General features: G+C 49.6%; 1 protein-coding gene across 2 annotated transcripts in view; it reads right to left on the minus strand.

The window, feature by feature from the left end:
* The window catches only part of KIRREL3 (kirre like nephrin family adhesion molecule 3), a 565,117-nt gene that overhangs the window by 101,315 nt on the left and 440,013 nt on the right, over nucleotides 1-23,789 (minus strand). For both annotated transcript variants that reach the window (XM_012470132.3, XM_012470130.3), the window contains exon 4: nucleotides 413-562. In XM_012470132.3, coding sequence (XP_012325555.1) covers nucleotides 413-562 — 150 coding nt within the window. The remainder of the gene's footprint in view (nucleotides 1-412; nucleotides 563-23,789) is intronic.

Genomic DNA, 23,789 nt, shown 5'->3' on the forward strand with positions numbered 1-23,789 from the left:
GAAGCCTAGAAGAACCAGGTTGTGACTTGTATTTCCTTAACAATCATGCCTTAATAAATGGGGGCTACATCTCGGGCCAAGACACAAGAACACTTGATTTCTGAAGACTGGACTTTATGTGAATCATGTTTTGACTTTGGAGTAGATGCTCGAGAGCAATGTTGAGTTAGGCTAGGACCTGCCGAGAGGCGGAGGGTTTGCTTATGGTTCATTATGCACACCAGGGGCCCTCAAAGTCTAGGGATGCTGGGGGGCAGTGCTTGCCTAGCCTGACCTTGCCTGGGGAGTTGCAGTGAAAGCTGGAGATTCGATTCCCAGGCATCTGTGAAGCTGGGTGCTCCCTAGGAGGGTGGATGGGTGAGTAAGGAAGTGACAGCTTCAGACCTGCCCCGGGAGGTCTGGAGGTACTCACTTGAGAGGTCCCTGCCCACACCCAGAGCCAAGCCATCCTTGATCCACAGAACGAAGCCATCGTATTCCGGGATGGCACACAGCAGCGTCACTGGCTGTCCTGACACCACCACCTGGTCCTGGGGCTGCTGGCTGAAGGAATAGACTTGCCCTGGAAAGGAGACAAACACAACAGTCAGTTACCTGCCATACGAGGGCAAGAAGGCTCCCCTCCAGCTATGGAAGCAGAGCAGGCTGGCCCAGGAGACTGAGACTCCCGAAGTACGTGGCTTCTTGCTGTGGGTCCGGTAGAGTTTCCCAATTGGTCTCAGCCCCAGCTCTATTCCTTCCTGTGTGGGGCTGGCTCCCAACTCCAGCCCCTCCACCCGCCAGTCCCTAACACACGGACTGGTCTAGCCACACCCCAGCTCCCCATGGGCCATCTCCCTCCACCTTTGGGACATGCCACTTCCCGTGCATTGGTGAGCTCCTACTTAATGCCACATGCTGGGCACGAGCTTCCACACCGGGGCAGAAACAGGACAGAGACCTCCAGTAAGAAGCGTTCTGTGGTGGCTGCGTGTTAAGAAGGGGGGTGATGGAAAGAGGTGTGCCTTTGGTTAAACCTGAGAATTCAGGAAATCATTTTGCTGTTTCAGTGGCTCCTGGGGTGGGCTGAGGGCCAAGTTCAGAGGGGTGGGTGGTGGTGCAGTGTGGCAGGAGGCGTACTAGAGGGAGCAGGCAGTCCTGTCTCACCATGTCCTCCCTGTCCTTTTCTTTTCTGCAGCAGACCTTACTCCAGCCTCACAATCACTTGGGAAAAAATCATTGTGGACCCCATGTGACCTCAAAATGAGATGGCACAGAACCATCGAAGCAAGTCAATTGACAGTATTTTATTAAGCAAACCCACTCACAATGCTTACAAGATGCCACACTCTGTTTTGAGATTTTAAAATATCAGTTCGTTAATATTCTCATCCTCATAACAACCTAAAAATAGTAGGCACTATTTTTATCCCCATTTTCCAGATGGGGAAATGAGGCACAGGGAGGTGAACAATAGTAACGGGAGCTGTGCTTGTGAATTACTCACCAAGTATTGCGCATGCCCTGACTCTAGTTATCACCGTGGCAACACTGTTAACCCCATTTTACAGGGCCGTGGGAAACGGAGGCTCAGGATTAACTAAACTGCCCAGAGAACTGTCCAGCGAGAGTTAGGGCGGGGGGTGCTGTGAATCCAAGTCTTTCTGGCTCTGAAGACCATGCTCTCCTCTACTAAGCTATGCTATGTGCAGGTCCCCAAGCCTGGTCCTGCAGGGAGTTGCTGATGAGGAGGGGCAACATGATCTGTGTCTCCTGGGAGACCACAGTTGAATGGACAACGGGACATTGACATTCACTGAGCATCTGACCCTCAGGATGAGCAGTGCTTCATACAACCTCTTCTCCTGTAATCCATTTAGTTATACTTCAGGGCAGAAATAGCCCCATTTTACAACAAAGAAACCAGGATCAGAGAGGCACAGTAACCTGCCCAAGGTCACGCAGCCAGTGAGTGGTAGAGCTAGGGTTTGTGCAGGGGTCCATCTGCATTCCAAGCCCACCATTTTTCCCACCCCCTGCTTTACAGATCCAGGCCTAACTGAGACAGAACTGGACCTGGCGTGTCAGCTGCTGCTGCTGTGGCCTCTCCTCCCCAACCTGGGAAAGTCAGGGGCAGCCACAGAGGTCCTGGAGACTGGCTGCTGCCCATTTTGGGGACAAAAAGCTCCAGGCTTGGGTCACACCTAGGACTGAGCTCTCAGCAACAGAGGACCCCAAGAGGGGGACACTTGGTGTATATTAACCCGGGGAGCTGGGATAGCAGCAGAGCTTGGGGTGGAGGCTACCCAGAAGGAGGGGTACAGATTCACAGCAGAGAGATGAAGGCAGGCAGGAAGGTGGCTGAGTTCAGGACCTGACGAGATCTTGGCAGGGTCTCTGAGGAGTCTCATTAAAAATCAAATTGGCCTTGAATTGTGGGAGTAACACTTTTTATTCTGATTTGAGCTTTACAAATTGGATTTCATAGGACATTTTAATCAGCTATATATGGTAGGGTTTTTTTTTTCCCTCTCTGTCTCTTCAAGTTCTCTGTTGTAATTAGACTGTTTCTGGCACCCAAACAGGATAGAAAACGAGGGAAGAGATGAGAGAGGAGAAGGGGAGAGGATGGAGGGACTGGAGAGAGAGTGGAGGAGTGAAGTGAGGAAGTGGGAGAGAAAAGGAGAGGGGGAGGAAGAGGAGGAAGCAGGGGAGGAGGGTGGGGGGAAGCATGAAGCGGGAGGGGGTGGGCAGAAAGGACTCCTTCTCTAGGCTCCTTTCTCTGTACTCTAATGATGATTTCACAGCTCATCCTTTTATCTTGAAGTCTTTCTTGCAAGAAGGACAGAGTCAAGGCAGCTGCAGTAACTGCCAAAGATTGTGCTATCAGAGAGAATTATCAGGTTGTCATCTGGACGTGGAGGGGGTTATAATGAGAATACCTTAAATGGAGCAGTGCCTGAGCCCTCTGAGATGTCCATGGTTAGGAAGCACCCACAGTGGGTAACGGTCCCGGGCTCTCCCCATCTTGCATCCTCCTGGAGGAAGATGCGGGAGGTACTGGGTGAGGGCCCCTGGGAAGGTGGGGCTCAGGAAGCATCTGAGGGCCCAGAGTAAGTTGTGGACTGGTTGGAGCCCCCAGGGGGAGGAGGGGGCTATCACCATGGAAACCGGGCTCTGGAGGAAGGCAGCGCTGGGAGGGGGGCCCACTTGAAGCAGGCCATGGAGAGGGACTCTGAGTGGCCACAGGCTCTGTTGGTGGGTGTCTCAGAGCCAGGGGTGGCAGCAGGCACGAGATCCCCGGAATAACACCTGGGGTTTGCAGGAAAGGAGCCTGATGGGATGGAGCCGAGCAGCAGAGGGCCTTTTGAGGAGGAGGAGCATCTCCCAATGCCATTGGAGCAGGCTTGGAGGTACAGAATCCCATAGGTTGCAGTGAGCCAAGATCCCCACTGCACTTCAGCCTGGGTGACAGAGTGAGACTTGGGCTAAAAAAAAAAAAAAGAAAAGAAAAGACCTTCCTAGAGGGCTCTCCCATTCTGTCTGCTTGGATCTACTTGGCTTTCCTATGGAAAGACTGTTTCTCGGGGAGATGAGTACATAGGATAGTCTCAAAAAACAAATCCACCCAAAGGACATGATTTACAAATTATTATTTTTGGGGATGGGAGACAGTACTCTAATTGACAATTTCCCTTTTCAGTCTAGTTTTAATTTTTGCACATTATATTTAAGTCACTAAAATTACTTTTCTCTTTTAAACCAATGGGTGTTTTTTTTTTTTCCAAATGGATCTTAAACTGAATATCTAGGGTGGATAAAAGTTGAGGTGCTGTGGATGAAGGTGGAGATGGAGGGATGGAACCCACTTTTTTTTTCATCCCTCTGACAGATCTTGAGGCCCCTCCTTCGGGTTCAAGAGCCCCTCAGAGCACAGCTTTTGAGCCATGAATGTAAGTTATTGCCAGAAGAATGCTCCTCACCCATCCCCTCTTTCTTTCTTTCTTTTTTTTTTTTTTTGAGACTGAGTCTCACTCTGTTGCCCAGGCTAGAGTTCAGTGGGGCGATGATGAAGGGTAAAGGCTGCAGTTCCTGGCTTGCAGGACCGGGGTGAATGGATGATGGAGGAGCCATTTGCTGCTCAGGAGGAGAAGCAGGCTTGGGGTGAGGCAGTGAGTTCAGTTATAAATGTGTTGATGGAGAGGGGTCCAGACCCCTCAGGTGGTGCTGTCCCAGACGTAGCTGAGCCCGTGGGTCTGGAGCTGGGAAAGTGGTGTGAGTAACTCACACGGACTGAGAAATCCCTATGGGGTGGGCAGGAGGAAAAGTATTTTCAGGTGTTCTTTTACTTGGTGTTGACCTGAGAATTCACCTCCAAAATGGAAAGTTACAGATGTGACTATCTAAGAGGGACAAGCTTACTCCAGTCTGGGAGAGTTGAGAGGAGCTGTCTTGGGTGAAACATCTAACTCTTGTTGAGGTTTGCACAGATTTTGAACCCTATTGAGATGGCAAGAGATCACCTAGCCTAAGCTCCCTGTAGACTGGAATTGGAAATATAAACAGAGAAGCCAGAAGAATCAGGCGCGGGGTGGGGCGGGGGGAGCAGGGTCTTTTCTCTATTGCCTGTTTCTCCTAGATTTCTACTGGGAGACAGACAAAGAAACACTTTCTATCTCAGCATCGCCATTTGCAGCCATTGGTATCTTGATTTTGATACACACATGAGGAGAAGCTTGCTAGTCTCATGAACATTCTAGAAATTGCACTAGAATTTTACTTGGACTTATAAAAAAGAGGCTGACTACTCTTCCCAGGGCTGGATGAAGGGGTGGAAAGTCCGACACTATGTTCCTCTATGCTCGTTCCTCACCCAGGCTGGGCCAGTGTGGGCAGCCTGTGATTCTCCCCGCCTCACACTTTGTCCCCAGGACACAAAATCCACCAAGGTTGTCCTGGACAGTGAGGATCTTTAATGAAGAGCAATTGGGCTGGCCGAGGCAGGGTGAGTCCAAAGTCGCTATAAATCCTTTGCCTACTGATGATCAGGCTCGTGGCCCCTGCCAGAGCCTGCACTGTGCTCATTAGTGGCAGGGAGAGGGATTCTTCCATCGATCCAGCCAAGGCCTGGATGCCAAGAAGACACCGATAAGTGCTGCTGGAAATACAGGCTCTTCAGTGCCCGTGACGGAGCCCATCCATCCCTGCCTGAGGTCACCTGGAGGTCTAAATGAGACTGGGAAGGGCAGAGCAGAGTGGGTTTGTGGTGGGGGAGTGGAGATGGGAGACACTTGACAGCACGTGAAACAGAAACCCTGGCTGTGGTCTCAAGCCTGTTGCTGGCCAGCCATGAGACCCTGGAGTCCCTTTTCTGAGTCTTTTCTGAGTCTCAGGCTCTTGTGTCTCCTGATTGGAATATGCTCTCACTGAGCCAGCACCTGGGGATGTGTCGGAGCAGCATGGAAGAGAGTGGCACTAAGGGACAAGGATGGAACTATGTCATTAGCCCAAGAGGGAACTGCAGGCTTGGCTATGGGCAGAGATAGTGCCCATCAACCCCTCTTGGGGAGCATCAGCGTGGGCACCACGGGGAAAGTCTGGAGACCAGGCCATGGATTGGCTGACTCCAAGACACCCAGCACCTCTTGCTCCCGTGTCTACAGGGTACTGTATGGACACATGAAGCTTTGTCCTTGCCCTGAGCTCCAGAGCCCAGAAGGTGCCAGTTAATGCTGCCTCTGCTACCTCTTAGCTGTGTGCCCTTGGGCCTGACTCTTTTTTTGTCCAAGGGTCAGATGCCTCATCTGTAAAATGCAGGATTTAAGCCCCTTCCTCCCAGCCCTAATGCTTGATGTTCTAATTTATCCGAAGTCTTATTTCAGGGGCATCCAAAGGTTAAAAATAATAAAACCAAGGTGCAAGGAAGTCAAAGCAAGTCTCTCAAGGACACTTGGACTTTTGGGGGTCAGATCTTTATCCTAAACATTAAAAAAAGTAAACAAAATCATGATTTATGCTGCTGTAGCCTTGTCAGGCAGACATGGTTCTAAAACTTCCACGTGCGTGAGGATCACCTGGGGAACTGGCTAAAAATAGTAGTTTCCTGGGCTCCAACTCAGAGATTCTGGGATAGTGGGTCTGAGCTGGGCCAAGGAATCTGCATTTTAATAGCTTCTGGGTCAACCTTCTGCAAGCAGTTTCTGGGCCACATCTGAAGGGCACTGTTGTGTGCCCACAGCACGGGCTTGTGGGTCTGGGTTATTTCTAGTTCTGACTCGGTCACTGGGTAGCCTTGATCAAGCAGCTCTTTCTCTCAGGGCGCGCATTGGTGTTCCCATTGCACAGTGAAGGCATTTTCACACCTTTTTAAAGTCCATGCAACCCTTTTTGTCAGTAACTTATCACAGGGAACCCCAATGTATAAAATGGTGGAGTCAGAGCTGAGGGAGCACTGGAGAGACTGAGTTTGTGCGATGCTGAAGGATGCCAAAGGCCCTGTGCAGTTTTGATGCTCTTCAGGTGTCCTACAAAGGGCAATGTGGCTATGTCCCACTGACAGTGTGAAAGCAGGCCCACCTGGTGTGCACTGCATGGCTGAAGCATGAGGCACCTTGGTCTTGCTCACTGAGCCTGCGTGGAGAGTCACAGCTCAGACCTGGTGCTCATGGAGGAGTCTTCTCATGGCTGCTGGAGTAATTCCCAACTGGACGCAGCCATCTTGGTGCAATGTCCTGGTTTTCTACCCTCTTGGAGACCGAATACAATCAACTCTTAATTATCTTTATTAATGAAGAGGATCAAGGGTGTGAATAATCTAAAATGATGAACAATCTAAAATAATGAATAATCCTAAGTAACATTCATTTTCGACTTTGGAATGCATTTTGATATTCATATTTGAATATGGATATGTTTGATGTTCTAGGAATTTTTAATGCTTAAAAAACAACCTCAGCCCAAGAATGGGGCTCCCTCTCTGCCTCCTACTGAGCTGGGTGGAGAACTTCACCTCTGGGACCGGCCCAAAGCTAGAGTCAGGTGTACCCCCGCCTTCCCCATCTCCTATCTTTATGGCTTGCACCTTATCTAGGAGGGGATGGGGATATTAACAGATTTTGCTTTTAAAGGACTTTTATTCCCTTTGGACCTCATGCAAATAAGAGCAAAATAAGAAGCTGTGAAATGTTAGCAGAGGACTTCATTAAGCAGACTTGGTGATAGCATTTGCCAAGAATGGGGACAATTTGCCAACAGATAATTGAGCACTGACTATATATGTGTACTAATTAAAAAAGTGATTCTTCTTCTCACTGCCCTGGGATTGTGGGCTGTCTTCTGGTGGGTTTGGGATATTAACCACAACTAACTCCATACAAAGCATTTCATATTCATTATCACGCCTAATCCACCCTCATAGCACCCTGTGGAGTAGGTCCCGTCATCAGCCCCCATGTAGAGACTCGAATATCATGGCTCCAAGCCTGATGTCCCCTGTGAATGTGCCCTCCCAATTCCACCCTCTTCTGCCCTGCCCTGCCTCTCCTGTCACCCATCAAACAGGGGCCCTGTAAGGCCTCAGCTGATCTGCATCAACCAAACAGAACAAAGCAAAACTAACTTGCCATCACTGCCCCAGTCTCCCTGATTGTTGGAGGTGGAGATATTTGTCAAGAAGAGGTTTTGTTCTGGAAGCCCCTCGAGAGGAGGGAGAGGCAGTGTGAGGGCCACCGGGGCACCCAGCCTGGGAGGGGGGATTTTCCACTTTTCCAGCAGGACAGAGCTCCTTAGAAGCAGGTGTAGCCTCGACTCACATCCACCATCCTGAGAGATAGAGAATCTTCCCCATTTTATGGACAAAGACACTCAGAGAGGTTAAGTAACTCATCCAGGGTCACAGGGTGTGGTAGAGCTAGGGTTGGAGCCATTTGAGTCCAGGACTGCCTCTTGCTTTCCCAACAGTAGCGGGTCAGCAGACGGTGTTTGATCTGTGTGCCTTCCTTTTCTGAAAGTAGAGACTGACTGCTGTGCCCCCTACCTGCCCCTGGCTGAGCTCCAAAAACAGCTTTAAAGCTGATGGGAAGCCGATAGGACAGCCCCTGCCTTACCTGAAGACCAGGGAAACCTCTCCCATGGTGCCCTTGGGGCTGAGATCAGCTCTGTCAACAATACTTCAGGGCACAAGTTGTCCTACACCACTTTTAACCCTAACCTTCCGTGGCCCTATTCAGAAGCCCTTTGCAAAGGCCAACCCCTGGCCATAGCTCTCTCTGCTCAGCCCTGGGCTGGGTCAATAATGACTTCCATTCGTTGCCCTGCTGGAGCCTTGGGCCTTTGCCACTGCCACCATGGTGCTGAGCCACTTATTTGTTGTGGATGACCCAAGGAGGACCAGGCGGTGCCTGCTAGTCCCTTCTGCTGGGGCACAGGGTCGGGGGCAGTACATGGCCACAGGATCAGGGGCAGCACATGGGCACGTGGTCCCATTCCTGTCTGCTCCCCAGGACAGCTCTATTTTCCAGCCTGGAGTGCCCCTGGAGATGGCGACAGTGCCTCTAATAAGAGAGTTACTCATAGCTTCACTGGAGAGAAGACAGCAGCCTTCAAACCCCCTCCCCTAAACGCAACAATATTCGGTAGCACTTGGCATCTTGGGGAGAGAATTCATGTCTGTAATTAGTTACTGTATATCACTGTTAGTACTCTGCTCAGAATTTACGGGGCAAATACCATTTAACTGCACAATAACTACAGGTCCTTGCTGCTTATTGGGTAAATTTACTAAGGCTGGAAGAACGGGGCAGGAGGGATTCTGAATGGGAGGTATTGTAACCCCTTGAATCAAACTTTATGAGTTTGGGTTTGGCAGGGAGGCAGCTGCTTGCAGCCAGCTCTCTGCTTTGTTTTGCAGAGTTGGCGGGTAGACTGCTTCCTTCCCTTGATTTATTGCAGGATGATAGGTCTGGGACTGGGGGTGAGACTGCCCGGGGCTACCTGGGGCTATGGAAGGGACTTTCCATAGAGAGTCTTTGGCTGAGAGTCTGCAGCAGGAACCCAGGCTTGTGTCCTGGGGGCTCCATCCAGGACGGTAAATGGGCCCTGTCATTTACTCCCTCCATGGGGCTGCTTTTTGTATCTGGGCCAGTGGGTGGGGAGTGCAGGGAGCTGTCCTTGGTTGGCAGCAGCAAGATAATCACCTAAGCCCTTTCTTCTCTTGCAAGTCCGGTGCTGCTTGGGAAGCAGCCATTCCTGGACACTTGGCCGACATTCCTGGCCTTAATCTGCTTGAGCAGAGTCTGTCTTTGGCCGTGCACTGTCTAAACTCCTCTAACCTATTTAGGCCACGGAGAGGGGAAAAGACACAATAATGAAAAACTCAACGTGCAACATTGCCTTAACGCAATCTAATAAATTACTCGGTACCCGGCTGCCAGCTCAGACTAAGCCCAATATTGCCTGCAGTAATTATTTGGATCAAATGCAGTTTATCTGCTTCATATTTGTGCTTCTGTGCTCGGTGGTAACTTATAAATGTCATCGTGGTGTTTATTTGTTATAATGAAACTTAATGGCATTGGAAGCCAGGAGCAGAGCTGGTGGGGCGGCAGGTTTAAAACAATCTCTTCATCTCAGGAGAAGGAATGAGCCAAGATAACATGAAACTGCCCTATAGGGAAGAGATTTGCAGAGATGGTGTGTCCTCGTGCTGTGTGGTGGACGGGAGTGAGCCAGGAGCTTCGAGCTGGCACCAAGTGGAGCTGTCTTTGCCTCCAGAGACATCTATCTGGAGTGGGGAGACATGGCTGAGCTTCACCCTGCACAGCCCCATCTGTCCTTGCTGCTTTTAGGGGTGGGAGGTGTTCAATCTTTACACAACCTGATGCCTGCCTGGCATAAGAGATGAATAGGGATGGAAATTAGAGCCCCCAGGTGGGGTATGATGGCTCACACCTATAATCCCAGCATTTTGGGAGACGATTGAGGGAAGATTGCTTGAACCCAGGAGTTCGAGATCAGCCTGGACAACATGGTGAGACCCCATCTCAATTTTAAAAAAATAAAATAAAGAACTCCTGGATGACTGCATTATGGAGAACAGACCTTCAGGGAGAGGCTTGGAAGACAGCAGGGTTGGAGAATAAAGGAGGGTATCCTCAGGGCCCAGAGAGAAGGTGGCAGGGCTTTCTTTCCTGGTTCTGGAGGGGCACTGGTGGTAGGAAGCATAGAGCATGAGCAGAACAGGGAAGAGCTGTCAAGGGTTGCAGGGCAGGGCCCCCACTGGCTCTGCAGAAGTCCCTGGGATAAAAATGGGCTGTTTAACATAGAACCCAGGATTTTGGCTTCATACAGTCCTGGACTCTGCCATTTCCTAGCTGTGTGGCTTTGGGCAAGTTATTTCTCTTTCCTAAGTTTTATTTCTTTATGTGGAAAATGGGAGTGATAATAGATACATCTCAAGATTCTGGTGGTGATTAAATGAAGTGATGTGTATAAAGTGATGACCGTGGTGTTTGGCACACAGGATATATGATAAATAAGTGGCTGTGGCAGTGATTGGCACATAGTAGATGTTCAATAAATGCCAAATGTATAAATAAATAAATAATAATGCTTCCCACTTGCGTGCATAACAAAGTCCTCTTCCAAACAGCTGAGCTTGGATTTAGACCTCACAATTGTTCAGGGTTGATCTCCTCATTTTATAGTGTGGAAATGGAGGCCCAGTGAGGTTATGGTAACTTGCCCAAGGCTGCCCAGCTGGTAGATGGAGTGGGTCTTAGTTCTCCCACCTCCCAGGGCAAGGTTGCTGCCACCAGTCAACACTGGACAGCTCCCAATCTGTGCTGGGAGGCTGAGCTCATCCTTCTGATGAGCTGCCTTGCTCCTTGGAGACTAGGCACAGAGCCTGTGATGACCACCCCAGCACAACCTGGAGGCAGAGGCAAGCGGGCCACTTTCTGTCCATTTCATCTTAATACAACATTCAGCATTCACTCATAAAATATTCATTTTCTCTCCTCAGTGACATGCTCATACAAGGCTCCTAACATCATAAATATGGATGAAGATTATTAGTCATTTTTATTTGTTCCACTAACCCCTCCCCTCCTCAACACACCTTTTGTCTTGCTCTCAGCACAAATGGGACAAAATTGGGGGTATTAACCTGTATCTCTGATAATAATGCCTTGTATCTTGTGGTACTTTGAACTTTTTCTTTCAAAGCATCACACAATTGTAATATATACTTTCTCCTTACACTAAATGCATGGAGGAAAGAGGGCTAGCATCATGAGTATGCCCATTTTGCAGATGAGAGAATATAGGTCAAGAGAGATCAAGGTCAAAGCCATATTCTGAGACAGGAACAGAACTAATTTTTAAAAAATGTTATTATTATTTATTTGTTTGACCTCCAGTGAAATGTTCTCTGGGACACAGTGTGTTTGCTTCACACAAATAAATAATCTGTATATCATTTTATAAGTTTATAAAGAGTGTTCATCCATGATACTTTGCAGGTCCTCACAAAGCAGGTATGATTTACTCTTGTTTGACAAAGCTCACACAACCAGTAACTGGCGGATCTGGGCTCTAAAACAGTATTTCCCAAAGTGGATTCCAGGGAGCACTAGTCCTGACACACGCTACAGGTAAAATGTTTTGTGGTCAGATGAGTTTGCGAACTCTGTGAACCATATCTGCTTTGGGCGGCTCACCATGGTCTTTGGTGTATTAGCGTCTCTGGGAAGTTCTGCAGGAGAGATTCTCATTTTGTTAGGTCTCATGTAGCTTCTCCCCACTGTGTCTAATCACGAAGGCTGCATTTGACGGAAGACCTGTTAACATGCTACAGAAATGCCGCCTGTGTGTGTGTGGGATCCCTCCTCCCCTGTGTTTTTGGAGGCAGTGAGGCTTAGAGCGCAGCTGAGAGAGGAGCCTGCAGGGGCGAGGACGGGGTAGGGGGCCCACTGCTGGGTACTACCAGAGCTGAAGCTCCCCCACTCAGGCTGTGTCCTCTCTTTCCCTCTGGGTAGTGCAGAAAATTCACTCAATATTAGGCACAGTCAGCCCAGCCCATATCTGGGGCAGGATCAGAGGGGCCGCCTGAGTGGCCGAGTGGAGGTCTGTGGTCAGTGCATGGTGGGAGATTGGGAGATTCAGGGACAGCAGTCTTTGGACGTGGGGAAAAATCAACAGGGACACACAATGGGGGCTCAGACATGTCTGCCCTGGATGATGATGGGGAAGTCACTCCATCCTCATTGCCCGGACATAAAGCTCCCGAAGCAGGGTGGAAGTAAGAAGGCCGGGCTTTGGTGCTCAGCCGGTTTACTCTAACAACTGTGTGCCTTTAGGTTATGGGTCAATCTGCCTGAGCTTCAGTTTCTTCCTCCTGAGAATGAGGATGACACTGGCCACCTTGTGGCGTGGTGAGGATGAGATGGAGCAAGTGTGAGAAAGTGCCCCCTCGGCCCTTGTCTTTGTGTGTCAGCTCCGTCTCTCTTCTCCTGATATTTTGGAGCGCCTCAGTCAGAACAAATAGCTTTCCGCCTCCGGTGCTCCACGAGCCTGTCATCTGTACCTCCCTTTAGTTCTGCCACCGCCTTGCCTTCTGCCATTTTATTATATGCCTAGCTGCCCATTGGACCTGAAGTTCTCTGCAGGCTGTCACCGACTCTGTCAGTGCCAACTTGACCATCTCGAGTCTTCAGGCCAACCTCCCATTCCCGACATCTGCACCCCTTCTTTTGAGGACTTTCTCTTTAACTGCAAAGGCCACTGTGCCCTCACACAGAGTAGGCCAGACCTGCCGGGAGGCAACACTGCCACCCAGCAACCTTCCACCCATGATGCCCCACAGGAGCTGGTACATAAATAGCCCACCCCTTGGGTGCCCTAGCTCCGAGGTGGTGTTCAATAGCACTTCTCAGAGTTTCTCACTGGGACTGGGCTCTGGCTGCCCACAGTGGTAGCAGGCTTGGGGTCCCCCCTTGCCAGATGCCTCCTTCCCTGTGTCAATTCCCAGCCCTCCTGCTGGCACCTCTGCACCTTCATGAGGAATGACTACACTCAAGCTCCTGCTTAGGGTCTGCTTCCAGGGGAACCTGAACCAAGATAAGGGCATCCTCCACGTATCATTCATCTCTGTGTACACAGTGGGTGCTGATGAATCTCTGAATCCAGCAGAAACAAGCTGTAAGAACAGCACAGGAGTGACTATCAATCAAGGCAATGACGTCAGTGGACTCACCAAGTGGGTGGGCCCTGGGAGCCACGATATAGAATACCTGCTCCCTTCCACATCTGGAAGCATCCACAGCCACACTCTCAGCTCTGTACCTTCCCCCACTGATGTTTGGTCAAACCTTGGCAGGCACAGAGGAGCTGAGGTCTAGGGTCCTTCCTCCATGAGCTGAGAGCCGGTTGGTGTCGTGTTTCGAGATCCTTTCATGAATAATGGTTGAGAAGTGCTGCTCTTTAGTACTAAGAATAGTGGTTATTCCTAGTGCATTTGACTCAGAGGTGGGGACTATTCCATTGCTCTATTTATCCCACACTCAGTACACAGTTACTGAAACTGTCACTGTGTCCTATATTCCATAGGCCATTATGTGTATTTCAAACCATTATATAAATGGACTTGATTTGGCACTTCTGAATGTCATTAAACTCCTCCCATATCAGTAACAACACAGTTTCCATAGAAACAAATACATTTCAGAAGGGAAGGCAAGGGGAAGAAAGCAGATGGAGTTGGGGGGAAAACGCGGCCCCCCGGTTCCTACTTCCAGAGCGCTGGGCCCAGCACTGTGACGTGAGCGCTCCGTGGAGGTGGGGCAAGCTCCTTCAGGTCTTTATTGACTCCTTTGATAAAAGCCCTGGATGATTCATCTCAGCCTGAACCATATTATTCCAGCATACAGCTCTAAAAACTTTATGGCACCGCAAGCCATTAAGCAGTTTCATTTATTCCAACTCCTCTGGGCCTTCCTTCAGACCTTGGGGAGAGGGCTGGGGGAGGGTCTCAGCACTCAAAGAATTCTGTGATGAAGCCTTTGAGGCTGACTGGGGATGGAAGGAAGAAGCAGAGAGAAGAAAGGAGGCCTCCCTGGTGCAGTTGGCATAGTGGAGACTCCAGGATCTTGCCAATGGCTGCCATCCAAGTCACCGGGTCCCCTTGTCATCAATAAAGCTAGAATATGAAAACTGCTGCCTCTTGCGGTGGAAGGGGTGTGGTGTTTGGAGAGCCTGGCTGAGGAGCTGCCCACGGTCTCGGCAGGTTGCAAGTTCCTTGTCTTTGGAGGGATTCAAGCATAGGTTGCAACAGCCTCTTATAATAAAGCATCTCACAGGGCTGAGGCATACCACTTTCTCCAGAATCCATGCTGGACACTCCTCTCCTGGCCTGCAGTGTGATTGGATTCTCCTCTGTTTCCATAGCTACTTATTCATACCCGGTTACTGCAACTGCAGCATTGTATTGTAGTTGCTGACGTGTTTGTCTCTCCCCTGAGGACTGTGGTATCCTTGGGGGCAGGGAATGTGGTTTTACATGCACAGCACCAGGCACAGAGCGGGCACTGGATGCATGGTTGGTGAATAAATGAGCACTCAATACAGCCGTATTCACAGTCTTTACACACATTGGTACTTGATGGGGATATGGAACCATCAGGGGAGGTGTGGACCAGATGACCTTTGGTCCCTTCTGGCTTGGAGAATCTGTAATGACAGGGGTCTAAGCCTGCCTTGACTACACCTGGGATTGGAATCTAGATTTCTCCTACTCCTAAGCCACAGGGTGTACATTAAGAATATTAGTTGGGGCTGGGTGCAGTGGCTCATGCCTATAATCCCAGCACCTTGGGAGGTCAAGGAGGGCTGATCACGAGGTCAGGAGATCGAGACCATCCTGGCCAACATGATGAAACCCCATCTCTACTAAAAGTACCAAAATTAGCCGGGTGTGGTGGCACATGCCTGTAGTCCCAGCTACTTGGGAGGTTGAGGTGGGAGAATCGCTTGAACACAGGAGGCAGAGTTGCAGTGAGCTAAGATCGCGCTACTACACTCCAGCCTGGCAGCAGAGCGAGACTCCGTCTCAATGAAAAGAATATTAGTCACGATGCTAAAAGGAAAACCAGAACCAAAACAGCCACAAAAACAACAGGGTGAAATGTCGGGAAAAATTCACCTCAACTGCATTTTTCCTCAGCACTCACACAACAGTCAGCACAGGAGACTTCTGTGAGCAAACAGGTGGGAGGCTTTCCACACACACTGCATGGCAGACACCAGCTGGGTGTCTTCCAATTCAATTCTGACACTGTCTACCTGGAGATAGCATCAGATCCCACAGGCTGGGGGCTCAGTCCCCAGGACTTCCCATGCACCCCGGCACCTGTTGCAAGTTCAGGATTCCGGAACTTCTGACAGACCAGCTTCAAGTTGGGGGTTCCCATGACCTCCTGTTTGGGTTCGATTAATTTGCTAGAGTGGTTCAGAGAGCTCAGGGAAACATTTATGTTTACAGTTTATTCTAAAGGATATTACAAAGAATACAGATAAGAGGTTGGGGGGAAGGGGCGTGGAGCTTTCGTGCCCTCCCTGGGTATGTCACTCTCCAGGAACCTTCACATGTTTAGCTCAGAAGCTCCAGAAACTCAGTCTTCTTGGGTTTTTATGGAAGCATTCCTTCCCCCAGGGTATGAGGCGGGACTCTCTCAGAGGAGGGTCTTAAGACCCACAATCAGAAAGGTGGTGAAAGATGAGTCCTGCATTGGGGCAGGGGAAAGGAGGGCCTGAGAGAGAACCTGTTTCCCAAGGCCTGCCCTTGAAGCCTAACACACCCAACATTATGACAAAAGACTGTAGCAAGAGCTATGGGAGTAATGAGCCAGGTACCATGGAAATCCCCCCAGCCCGTGCCGCTCTATATAGAAACATGTCTAGATACTTTATAACACTGCAGGCCATGCCCTGGTTTTTGACCACTGATCCCTTACATCAAAAGAATACACATGATCATTTAACAATTAGTCCAGTGCACCATATGGCATGAATGTCTCACAGAGTGAGGCCAGTCAGGTTTGCAGGGTTTCATTTTTGTTTGTTTGTTTGTTTGAGACAGAGTCTCATTCTGTCGCCCAGGATGGAGTGCAGTGGCGCGACCTTGGCTCACTGCAAACTCCGCCTCCTGGGTTCAAGTGATTCTCCTGCCTCGGCCTCTCAAATAGCTGGAACTACAGGTGTGCACCACCACACCTGGCTAATTTTTGTATTTTTAGTAGAGATGGGGTTTCCCCATGTTGGCCAGACTGGTCTCGAACTCCTGACCTCAGGTGATCCACCCGCCTTGGCCTCCCAAACTGCTTGGATTATAGGCATGAGCCACTGTGCCTGGCCTGCAGGATTTCTTTAGATTTGAAGAAAAGGTTCCAAAACAAGGAGTGGTCCCAGGAAATACAGCTTCCCTCTTCCAGGCATTTGGGGATACTGAGCCAAGAGACAATGTCCTCTTTCGGTTTGAGACTCTTTCCAATTGTTAATGTAATATTGAATTTCCTTCATTTTATAACCCATTATTCAATTCTTTACCCTCAGGTATGTTTCCTCATTTTCTCCACTAGCCGTTTATTTTTACCTGCACTTTTCCACCTTTGGAAGGGACATCGGGTTTGGCCACTGTGTGGTCCAGATGGCTGCTGGCAGCACTAGTCCAGCTGGTGGCCCCCCCCCAGTCCATTCCCATTCATATCTGGAAAGGTTACGTAGGTTCCAAACTAGTGGACTATTTTACCACCAGACACCCTAGTTATGTTTATTCTTAGACCCAATTTTGCTAGACGGGGTGAAGGCACCTCCCACCCCCATTAGGGCCCTAGGAATTCTGACATAAGGTTTAAAAACGTAGTGAGAGTTTTTTGCTTAGAAATTATTTCTGCTTCCAGCACTTGTAGTTGCAGCCCTGGTCCCAGGATCACTGCATCAGGTAGGGGAGGAAGAAAAGGTTTTTCTTTAGATGAGTTGGGAAAGAAAGAAAAAAAGTCATTATACCAGTGTACTCCTTCCTTAGCAAGAATTGCATAGTTACCTTGCATCCCTCCCACCTCCGCCTCCCCAGATCAGCCAGAAAAACAGAGGAAAAATCTAGTGGGGACGTTAGTACCACTCACAGTGAGTGTGAGCACACACTCGTGAAGGTACGCAAGCCAGCCCTTCATGCTTTTATCTCCCCATTTTAGACAGACAATGTTTCAATTGCCTGTTCTATTTCTCTATCAAATGCTTACTCTAAGGAGAAGATCTTTTTCCCGATTGCTGGACATTATGGGCTTACAGTGTGTCCCTTGGTCTGGAGAAATGATGGTCACCTGTCCAAATGCATACAATGTCTTCTTTTCTGTTTTTTTTTTTTTTAAATGGCACTCTGAGCACTTCTATCTTCTACTGACTAAGAAAAGCTGACTCCAGAGTCAGTGTCTATTCTAGTCAAGACCCATTTGTAGACCCCCAGCATCAGTCTCACTTGCCAGCTGTGTCTAGAGCCTTCCCACCAAGGAATCTCCCTCATAGTCACTGGTAGTCTCTGTCTTTCTTGCTGGCAGACAGAATAGCTCTCACTGGTGTTATGTGCCCAAGAGGGTACAAAGGGAACATGTCTATTTTCAGCCCATCTCTACACTGCTGCGGTGCCCCCATATCTACCCATTTCATGAGCCCAGGTGGCCACCTCAAGGGAGCGCATGGGGCTATCTCTGTGTCAATTCCAGTCACCTTCTGAACATGGAAGGGAGTTCTTCTGATGGGGACTGACTTGTTCTGCTTTATTGCACCCCTCAAATTTCCATAGGGCTGTGCTCCACGTGGGCATCTCCTTAATATGCCATGTTTCCATTGCCCTTTTGCCTGGCCATATGGCCAGGCCATTGGTCACTGCCCATGAGTCAGTAAAACCCAAACACGAGGTCTTCTACCATTGTTAACTTCTTCCATCACAATTAGAAAAACAACATGCAATTCAGCCTATGTGCAGACCTGGTTTTACCTTCTTTGATCAAAGTAGTAGCCTTCGAAACAGGTTGGTGTCCATTCACACCGGAACTGCTGTCTGTTAACCAAACAGCTCCTCGGCCAATCAAGAGCTGTTCCTAATGCACTGCCCAAGTGTCGATGAAATCCAGCAGCACCTCTCACAGCTCCAGAGTCAGTTCTAGGGGAATAGAAACTCCCTGCTTCACAGTGTCTTGTCCTTGCATTCTGCAGGCAGTATGATCCTCTATAAATCATTTCCATTTTATGAACTCTTCTGAGCACTGCTGTTCCCATTAGAATGTTTCTCTGACATCACTGAAGACAGCACAGGTATTTCAGGTGGGTCCTGCGCACCCACCTCCCAAGACAGGTAACATTGCATAGCAAGGCAGTGAATGCCAAGTGGAAATTCTCTAGTCTGAAGTCCTAGCAGTTGTTGCTGGGAGGTGCTCAGAGGCTTTTGCCATAAGCCCCAGGAAATGCTCCACAGAAATATATTGAACCTCCCCAAGTGTAGGTAAATCTTCTGGGGGCCAAGACAATTGCACATTTCCTGTGTTACTCTGAATGAATCATATCCCTTTCCTGATTCTTGATTTCCTCCTCTCCAGGTGACTTCCAATGTTTCTCTTAAAAGTCAATGATTATCAAATTATCCAGTCTCAGCATCGTGGAGCTACTGACTAGGGGTAGAGAAGGTCACTATCCTCACTTTGCTGTCAATGTCTACTCTATGCAAACACTGTGCTGGGCTCCTGGGATCTAATGGAGACCAAACAGAACCAGCTGACCAGTAGGGGAGACAGATGTCACTAATACAGAACAACTGGGCTCCCAGCTAAACCCCACCCTTAAGCCTGGAACTGCGGCCCTAAGTAAAAACAGGTGACCCTATTTTTCTCCTAAATGTTGCTTTTTTGGCCTGCCACATCCCTATCCTGTGCCCATAAAAAGACTTCAGCAGGCAGAATAACACAAGTGACTGAGCATCGGGGATTCAAGAGGCTTAGTGGTGAGCAGAGCAGCAATTGAGCATCAGAGACTATGGATAGACGAGGCTAACTTCAGACTGTGCGGCTTCAGGGAAAGATAACCATCTTCCTGCACCATCCCCTTTCCATCTCCTCATTCCATCGAGAGCCATTTCCATCGCCCAGTAAAATCCTTCGTATGCACTACCCTTAATCTGTTCATGTGACCTGATTCTTCCTGGACACTGGACAAGAACCTGGGTGCCGAGAGGGCAGGGGCTTAGACATTGCTGTGTGTCACACAGAGCCTGCCACAGAGGAGCGACTGGCCAGTTCCGGCATTCATTCACTCTGGTAACTACACTCGCTTGCTGACATGCTCCCTTTCTCAAGGAGTGACCAGCAAAGCAGCAGGCTGAGTGAAAGGAGTTCCCACCCACAAAGGGGGCCAAGGTCAAGGGAATTAGTAAATAATTGCAATATGAATGTATCTGTACAAACTGAACTCAGAACTCTGAAAGAAAGGATCTGGTTCCACAGGAGCATGTAACACACGGACTGGATCCAGACTGAGGAGGGTGGGGGTCAGAAGAGACTTCACTGGAGCAGAGGCTTGAGCTGTGATTTGAAGGATGAGCAGGCATTACCATGTAAAGGGTTCGGGGATGAGGTGAGTGTGGCAAGCACCCCACGAGGAGGGAGCAGGGTCGACGCAGGCCCTGTGACAAGGGCATTGCTTGAGGAGCAGCAGGAAGGCCCATGTGACAAGAGTGCAGGGTGATCAGGGGGTAGAACGAGGTCAAAGGTAGGTGGGAACCAGATCACATGGCACCTTGTAGAACATGCTAACAATTTGAGTATTTTTTTAAAAACCATTGAAATATTTTCAAGAGGAATGTGACATAGTCAAATTTGCATTTTGAAACACCACTCTGGCTGAAGTGTGGAAAATGACCTGGGCGTGGGGATTGGGCATGATGGACACAGGGAACCTGTCAGGAGAGCCCTGCCGCAATATGGTGAGACAGGCTGGGACAGGGACGAGGGTGGTGGCATGAGACGGAGAGAGGAGGGTGGGCACAGGAGGCGCTCAGGAGATAACATTCCTAGGGCATAGTGAAGATTGGATAAGTGTGAGGGAAAAGGAAGTTTAAAAAGGAACTTTGGCTGGGTGCCGGGGCTAACATCTGTAATCCCAGCACTTTGGGAGGCCCAGGTGGGAGGATCGCTTGAGGCCAGGAGTTTCAGACCAGTCTTGGTAACATAGCGAGACACCGTCTCTATAGAAATTTAAAAAATTAACTGGGCATGGTGGTGCATGCTTGTTCTTCTAGCTACTTGGGAGGCTGGGGTGGAGGATTGTTTGAGCCCAGGAATTTGAGGCTATAGTGAGTCATAATCGTACCACTGCACTCTAGCAGAATGAAACCTTGTTTCAATAAAAACAAAATAGGAACTTGGCAGGGCCTGCAGTATAGGGGTCCACAGTCTAACAGAGGCAGGGATGCTGGTAGGAAAGGTGGCTGGGGGAATGGGCTGAGAAAAAGCTTTGGAATGTTCCCTCAGATCCCGGCTGGAGAATGGAAACGGCAGGTCTCTTGTTCTAAGACTCTGAGAGAATTAAATAACAATCATAAAGTGCCCTGGAAATCTGAGTCTTGCCATAAATAATAAACAGGAACATTATACAAATAATGGGCTTTGCAGCCCCAGTGGAAGAAAACATATCAGTAAGAAAAATGAAGTTAGAAAAACGCACCCCAAAGCCCCAACTAGCAAAATGACGGTATTAGCTAACATCCTGGGGGCTTGGCAGGCAGTGGAGGAATGGGCTCAGGAAAATGACTGTGACCCTTAGCGTGAGCCAGACTGTGCAGCTGCAACAGAGTGAGAGGTGCTGCTGGCAGCAGGGAGACCCGCTCATCCCTGCATCAGGTCCCCAGGCCAAGCACCCTGGCTCCCTGCTTCCCCTCTGCCCTGAAAAAGCACAGCTCATCCTGCAGGCCTGCCGGACTCTTTCCCTGCCACCCCGCATACAGCTGATATGGCCTGAGTTCACCCTTAAGGAGAGATGGGAGAAAGAAACACGGATCCACCTTCAGAGGCTGCCAAGAAAAGCCAGTCCATTGACTTTTTTGTATTGGTTCCTTTGGTGACCAAGACATTTAAAATTATGGGATGGGCTGTGAGAACAGGGTGTAGGCTGGGTGTTGAGAGCCAAGATAGATTTTTGAATCATCACATTTTAGAGACATACAGGTCATCTTATGCAACATGATTCCATTTTGTACATGAGAAGGTTGAGATCTGGGTGTCACACAGCTGGCTCCTCACTCTTAGGTGCCCCTCCCACTACGCATCCTAGCTGTGGGACACCTCTCTTTCTTATCAACTCTGTTAGGGGATAAAGCAGATGCTTCAGACGCACTTTTAAAATTAGTGTGCAAGGGTGTAGAAAGAACAGGCTCTCACGCCATTGTAAAGAACTTTAGCGCTGTCGAAGAAGCCAGATTCCCAACCACTCAAGACTGTGACTCCCCTGTAAGAGGGAGGTGAGGACAGGTGCTGCAGGAAAGGTGCATTGGCACACAGAGCCTGGACTGGGACCATGGTGCTGTTCAGGGGCTGTGGGCCATGCAAGAGGCTGCTAGCTATCTATGGAACCAGCTTTCCCCTTCCTGGGATCTCCAGCTCTTCCCATGGAGAGCTAGAGGTCTCTAGCCAGCAGAAGCTGACTTTATTAATCACTCACAAGTGTTTTGTACTGAAAGATGAAACGGACAGTGTCCAGAGGCATTTCTGCTCTCCCTTGCTCTCTCAAAGCAGTTATCACTGCAATGCTGAAACTCCAGGGAAACCAACACCCACCCTGATGGGCAGCTGGAGAGGGCACCAGTGTGAGGGAGGAGTACCTGCCTGTGCTGGTCCCCCTCAGCCCCAAGGGGATGGCTGAAGGGGAGGTCAGAGCTTGGGTGCCTCTGCTTCTTCCCTTCTTTAAACATCCTCTCCCTCATTTCCCCTTCTTGAGAGTCCTGTGGCCTGCCAGCTTTTCTGATTCCCTAGGAATGGTCTTCTCTGGTCTGTGTCCCTCACTCCAGGTCTTCCCTGATTTTCTCCATATCAACTTGAGTTTTCCCTGTGTTCTGCCCTCTCTTCTCCCTGCCTTGCCACTTCCTCTGTCTTTCCAGCCACCCTGAAAAACAAAATCAAGCTAAAGTGTTAGAGGCTTCCCCTCTGCTCATCTGCTCATGGTCTCAGCCTCCTCTTCCAGAATTCCAAGGGCCCTGGGTGTCTGGAGCCCTGGGCTGTGGTCCTGGCTCTTCCAGCCACTTCCCATGGGCCCCACGCAAGTTGTTGCATACTCCTGGGCCATGCTGAGTTACTGGGTTGCACTATAATCTCTACGGTTGTTGACAGGTGTAACATAGAGGAGGCCTGAGCTCTCTGAGGCAGGCAGTGCCCCTCCCCTGATACATGTGACAGCTTTCTCCTCTGCCTGGGAATAGGATCAGGTCTGGGGAAGCCATATGCTTTGAGAAGGTGAGTGATTTTGGATCTCCAGGAGAGAGAGTTCATAAAGTGAGAGGGCTGGGAAAGGGAGGTGGAAGGCATGTGTGTGTGTGCACACACGTGGGTGTATGAGTGCATGTGTATACATGTGTGCATGTGTGTACATGTATGCATGTGCATGGAGGTATATGTGTGTGTGTGCATGCTCATGTGTGTGTTAGAGATGTGGCTCAGGAACCAGTGAGAGCAGACTGGATCTGCTTAAAGATGTCTTGAGAGCATGGTCTGGCAGTAGGTGGGGTGAGGAAGGACAGCTGGCATGGAAAGAAGGGAAACTAGCCCTGGGGAAGGCCTCCCTCCCCAGCCCTCCTTCCTCTGCTTGCCTGGACCCTGCCTCCCAGGAAGGGGCTGTAGCACTGGAACTGGAAGAAAGCCCAAGAGTCAGCACAAAGGAGACTCCAGGAATCACCCAGAGCAGGGAGACCGTTTTGTGGACCCTTCCACATCCGTCTGCTCTGACCGAGGAGCTCCTTTTTAAGACCCACCTGACACCTGCAGGGGACTTTGTATAGTCCTCCATTGTCACGCAGGAGCCTAGTCAATTACCTAAATGAAAGTTGAGTGACTACTCCCTATGTGCAAGACACTGGGCAAAAGCCCAGGGAGAGGAGAGGAAGGAACAGGAGTCTTTGCCTTCCTGCAGCTGATTCTCTAGGTGGGACTAACAGCACATGAGGAAGCAGTCCAATAAATAATCACACATCATTATAGGTGCCACTCAATACACACACCAGCTACCATCATGAGCACAGGGGCAGGGACAGGGATGTCTGTGTAGTTTAGGTAGGTGGTGAGGCAGGATTTCTTTGTGGAGGTGACACATACACAGAGATGTGCCTATGTATTTTTACTGTGAGCTCATTGAGGGCAGGGAATGTGTCTTATTGTCCTTTTTTTTTTTTTAGATGGAGTCTCACTCTGTCACCCAGGCTGGGGTGCAGTGGCAGGATCTCAGCTCACTGCAACCTCTGCCTCCTGTGTTCAAGTGATTCTCCTCCCTCAACTTCCTGAGTAGCTGGGACTATAGGTGCATGCCACCACTCACGGCTGATTTTTGTTTTGTATTTTTAGTAGAGACGGGGTTCCGCCATGTTGGCCAGGCTGGTCTTGAACTCCTGACTTCAAGTGATCTGCCCGCCTCAGCCTCCCAAAGTGCTGGGATTACAGGCATGAGCCATCGCGCCTGGCTGGTGTCTTACTTTTTAACTCCAGTGCTTAGAACAATGTCTGGCG

The sequence above is a fragment of the Aotus nancymaae genome, unplaced genomic scaffold (assembly GCF_030222135.1).
Source record: "Aotus nancymaae isolate 86718 unplaced genomic scaffold, 86718_ANA_hifiasm-v0.15.2.pri h1tg000012l, whole genome shotgun sequence".
Classification (NCBI taxonomy): domain Eukaryota; kingdom Metazoa; phylum Chordata; class Mammalia; order Primates; family Aotidae; genus Aotus; species Aotus nancymaae.